Source organism: Daktulosphaira vitifoliae, unplaced genomic scaffold, assembly GCF_025091365.1.
Source record: "Daktulosphaira vitifoliae isolate Bord-2020 unplaced genomic scaffold, ASM2509136v1 Scaffold_2, whole genome shotgun sequence".
Classification (NCBI taxonomy): domain Eukaryota; kingdom Metazoa; phylum Arthropoda; class Insecta; order Hemiptera; family Phylloxeridae; genus Daktulosphaira; species Daktulosphaira vitifoliae.
In genome coordinates, this window is record NW_026099573.1 from 23,158,657 (window position 1) to 23,164,385 (window position 5,729).

A 5,729-nucleotide genomic window follows, 5' to 3' on the forward strand; every position below is an offset into this window, starting at 1 on the left:
TTTATTACCATAAAAGTATTATTACCATCTCAAAACATTATTTCTGTTTTCTCCCAAGACTTTGTTCCCGAGAATCCTTTAGTTTACATGAATTCTAATATAACTAATAAAATTTCTAAATATCAGCCTGAACCGTTAACAGAAAATAATTTCATTCAAGATTTGAATCAATTAGCAGATGACTCAATAGATCTCAATAATCTTGAATCCACAATAGCAGAGTCTTCCGATCATTTCATCTTAAATACTCATATCCCATTTCTTTACTGTCTCTTTCTAATAATAGTAATTCTAACTTCATATGCATTGTGTAAATATAAAAATACCACCCGACAATATAAACCAGATATCGCACAATGTACAAATTGCAATGAAAGTATGGTCTGAAGTCTTGTTAATTTAATTATTTTATTGTAATTTAAGAGTATTATATGTAAGTAGTATTTCAAACACTACTTCCATTTAAGGGAGGGAGTGTTATGAATACTTAACTTAGTTTTAATATTGTCCCACAATTGTAATAACAGATAATCATAAATTGAATTGTAATTGAGGTCGGCCTAAAAGAATGTGTCTATAAAGTATTTTTCGGTGTTGCAAAACCGGGAAGTGGGCCGACTGCGACGATTGTAATGCAGAGCATCGTCAGTCATTTGACAATTATTGTATGAATACTATCACTTTTATTTTTAATAAACTAATTAATTATTCGGCAATACTATTTTATTTTATTCTATTTGTTACTCTCGTAACATTGATAACATAATTTTTGTCACGTTAATACTATTATAACAACAATATAAATAAATGTAATACCTATAAATTTAATTAAGAATATGTAAATAAATTTAAACATTATCCATATACACTTTTATCATTAAATTATAGTAGTAAGTAATGAATTATATTTTATATTATAATTTAGCACTGTATTTTCATTATTTAATTTAATATTAATTAAAATAAATTAAATAATTTAATTTCAAATTATTTAAATAGTACATAAAAATTAAAAAAACTACAATAGATGCAATAATCACACTATTTCTTCATAATATCCAATCAAAAACTTAAATTAGTTTTTTCATTTATCATAGGGTATTATACTTTTCGTAACAATACAATAAGAAAATTAATAATGAATCAAATTAATTTTAATTGAAAATAGAAATGTTATGCATAATTTTTTATTTTATTCCATGATAAACTTAATATTAAATTAGTTGAAAGACTCTCAAATAAGTTTATTTCATCCGCGTGTACTTGTAACACACATTGTTTTTTTTTTATTGTTCATACCCATAACAACATAGCGGTTCGGTTTAACATAGATTTATAAAACATAGACTTCGGTCCGATAACAACTTTTGAATTAGCATTTTAAAAGTATTTAACACTTTATAGTTTCAACTGGAGATTAAATATGGATAAACTTAATAAACATTTCTTGGCCTCATTTTTCTTCTCACCTATTTATAAAAATGTTCATTTCTGAAATACGGGTCCAAAACTCATTATCGACCCGTAATTTTTTTAATTAAAACATTATCTGTTAAATAAGCTAGTTATTATGTATGTTGCCAATAAAAAGAAAACCCACCACGTAGGGGCGTGGCATAATTGGGTCAAGTATAATGTTATCTGTCAGTGATTAAAATTACTATCATAAAAAACGCTTCGATGCAAATTTGTAGATAGTGTTTAATTTAAAAAAATTGGTGGATTTTTCCAAGAGCTACATGATCTCCTATTTCCTGATTACAAGTTTAATGATTTATAAGTGTAATATATGAATAAATAAATAAATATTTATAATATATAAATGTATAAAAGGTCCGATTTAAAAAAAAAAGGTTGTCGCATAAAAGAAGAATAAGTTGAAAAAGTTCTACTTTCTATATGCATTTTTATGTTTTGAACCCCCCCTGTTTTAAGGGAAATGGTCCGATTAAAAAAAAAATATGTCAAATTAAAGAGGTATATAAATAGTATTTATCTTAAAAAAATTATAATGATCCATACATTTTTCAAAAAGTTATAGCGTTACAAAGTTAAAAATATAAAAAAGAATTTTTTTACAAAAATCGTATTTTTTTTATTAACTTTGATGTCTGCTTTCACAATGAAGACAAAATAAAGTCCGAATTTTTTTTTCCTTAATAAAATACATTATATTAGCTTTAATTTAAGACATATTCTTATATTCTTCTCAGATTCGCATCGAAGCTAAAATAAAGTTGACATCTCTATAAGTTATAACGGATGATGATGCTAAAAATTAATTATTGTATGATAAATTAAGAATGCATTTGCAACTAAATTAAAATAAGATTTGCTTTTCAATATTAAATTTGTTTTGCAAGTAATGTAGTGGTTTTTAATAATGTCATAACAGATCATAGTTTATAATATATTATAGGAAATATTTAAATTATTTATTAATGAACAGTGCTTTTAATTTTAGGCTAGTTTGTACCCTGATGGTATAGATATTTTTTCTAGTGTTGGATGGAATTTCAAAAGTGATATAAAGAGAAATAAAAAACTCCTAAATAATTGCATTGAAGAAATGGAGAAATTATATAATAAGAAATCGCCTTTTTTCAATGAAATTGATAAAAATAAGCTTTTAGCTGAAGCTTATTGGAATAAAAAACAATATAAAAAAGCAATAAATTTACTCGAAAAAACAATATTTACTCTACCCGTTATAAATGCAGAGGTAATGCATTCAAATGATTTATAACTTAAGTTACTGAGCTCATTAGCTATAAATATAATATATGTAGAAAAAAGTAGATCTTTTTCAATTGTTTTTTGGATTAACTAAAAAATTAAAATTAAGATATCATCAAGTGATCTATTTAAAATTTTAAAATCTTTTAAATTAGATGTTTTATTTAGCTTATTTCTTTTTTTTATTACAGGACAGATGGTATAATTTTTCAGCTCAGGAACTTCTTGGGTACTATCAAGAGAAAGTATTTACAAAAATGAATATCTATCCGAAATACCCGTCAAAAACATTTAAGTATATTATGAATTAGTAACTAATTTAATAGTACCAATTAATATTCTTATAAAGTTTAATAAACAAAGTTTTAATATAAATATTGCGTATTATTATTACTAAAAAAGCTTGCTCTAAAATAATATTCTAAAAATAATATTTTGATAAAAATATTGGTAACTGTGATTTGAAGTTGGATAAAGTAGTTGTTATAGATGGATTCCAATCTAAACGATAAACTCATAGACATATACATCATATCTAAGAAAAATAAGATTATCAATAATGTACTGTTTTGATGAAGAATGTACAAACTTATATAATTATAATCGTCTTGAAATTTATATATAACGTATAATATTTCTTGATAATATATATATATATATATATATCAAATATAGTACTATGCGTAAATGCAAAATAGTGTCCTAATAAAAATACATATTACCCAAATTAAGATTCAGAATAAACGTATGCACAGGAATTTTTTTATCATATCTCAGGAATGTCATTAGGCGGGTCTGGTGAAAATTTTAATCCTTAAGTCGTAAAACGCTGGCGTCAGCGATAAATAAATAAAATACACACAAACGTTTATGAAAAAATAGTAGTTCAATCTTGGGGTTGAATAATATTGAATAAATGATGTTAAGATTGCTTACAAAATTTTATAATTTATCTTAATGGTTTATTACGCAATAGATTGTTTGTGGTTTAAAAACATAAATAAAACTTGTATTCTATGTAACGTAACGATATTTTAAACATTCCATCGTTGATTTTGGATTTCACACTGCGCGTTGTATAGTCAATATAACTGTTTAGAAAAACGATTTAATTTTGAATAATACGAGGTCATTACAGAAAATGTATGACTAGTTTTTATATGTAAAAGATTTTAAACACTCTATTAATTATATTTTCTATATTATCTATATTTTATTATAAATATAACTTTAATTTTGTACTCTTATTTCATTTTTGTTGAATAAGTATCCTTTTAAGAGAGTATATTTTATTGAGAGATCGACAACAATATTTTTTAAAGCTTCCTCAGCCCTAGCCAAAACAAGATTCAAAGATATTTATATCTATGTAAAAATGTTGTTAAGGATTGTGATGGAACAATATATCCCGGCGCTAACACCTTGGAGGATGTGGCACAATAATAACCAAGACAGGTTAGGATCCTTCAAACGACGAGCGTAGATAGATAGAAATTATAGTAGACCGCGATTAGTTCAAGGTTGTTTAGCCTAACACTGGTAAATCGAGGAATCCAGGAGCCCATGTTGGATTGCATTGTCTGATTTATTAGTGACGGACTCAACTTGGGTTCAGCTTTGATAGTCACAGTGCTTTTTTTGTTCTTTTCTGCACACATAACCTTGAACAGGTCGAGGGTCGCACACTGTTCACATTCAAAGTCACAAGCTGATTTGTGGTCCTAGGCAGTGCTTTGGTGTGCAGCATAAACTACGGCTAAAGATAGTAGTGGTAGCGGATTTCTGCAAAACTCTCAAGGGAAGGTCTCCGTTATATTAGTAGTAAGGAACTCTCTTCAAATATTATCTTTACATATAATCTTCCTCAGTATTATGACAAGTAAAGAGCTTACTATGGAGTTTCCGGAAATGGTGTAGTTGGTCCGAAGATTCTGCACCTTTGTCTCCAGCGGCCAAGGAGCTAATCCGCCTCGCATGGCAAGTAGTGTTTATGAATTGTTTAAGGTAAAAATCCTTGGAGCAATGCGTAAAAAACGCCACTCAATGTACATTATTACACAATACAGTATATAATCCTTATGACTAATTATAAATTGAAATATAAAGAATAACTCAATTTTTACGTTATTGTGCTTTATTGTTTAAGCCCTAAAACCATAGTACCTTATAGGAGTAAAAAATCAAATATCTCCTATGTATAGTAACTTTTATCGAAAGAGAAAGATATTAACAATACTTATTCCACATAGAGAATAGATATTTAAGATGTTTGTGATGGTTGTTTTGAGTTACCTTTTTAAAAAAGATATTTCTGTTTAAATTACCATATTAAAATTTTACTTGGAAAAAATTTAATAATTTTTTCATAGTTTTTTTTTGTTTGAAAATCTTTTTATAAAATAATTAATTTTATACTGGAACCATTAGTAAAAACCACTTGTTGAGTACCACTTTGTCGTAAATCAAAAATCAAACGGTATTATTAATAAAAGTTAATATTAACTTTTTAATTTAATTAAAATTAATTAATTTTAAAATATTAAGATTGTATGATAATTTGAACGGCATTCGACAAAAAGAATATAGGGATTTAAAAATAGATATTGAAGAATAATATTAAATTAAGCATTAAATTAAATGTGAATATTGATACTAAAAATTTTAATTTTGGTTTGAGTGAAATTAAAAGGATAAAAATTAAGTAATAAATGTGTATTTTGAAAAAAAAAAATGAATAATTAGTTAATAGTAAATAAAATATATATACTTAAATAATAATGATTCTTTTGTGTAATGAAATGTATTTATTGAAAATTTTGAAAAAAGTTGTATCCAAATATTACTTTAATTTCTATCACAAATTGCATTCAGTTGAATAAATTACCTTTAAAATTTAAAAAAATTTTGCTGTCCCTCAAAAATAAAAGAAATTCTCTTCAAAGACTCATTATTTTTGTATTGTTTTATTTTTCTATTTAAGAAGAGGATTCAAA

General features: G+C 25.4%; 1 protein-coding gene across 2 annotated transcripts in view; it reads left to right on the forward strand.

The window, feature by feature from the left end:
- LOC126897618 (uncharacterized) overlaps positions 1–3,105 on the forward strand; it is a 27,193-nt gene extending 24,088 nt beyond the window's left edge. The window contains exons 15-16 of one of the 2 annotated variants that reach the window (XM_050671347.1): positions 2,465–2,722; positions 2,928–3,105. In XM_050671347.1, coding sequence (XP_050527304.1) covers positions 2,465–2,722; positions 2,928–3,047 — 378 coding nt within the window. In that variant the 3' untranslated portion in view covers positions 3,048–3,105. Of the gene's footprint in view, positions 1–2,213; positions 2,341–2,464; positions 2,723–2,927 lie in introns of those variants that run through there. The other variant, XM_050671348.1, reaches the window with a different exon arrangement.
- Positions 3,106–5,729: the final 2,624 nt, after the last annotated feature.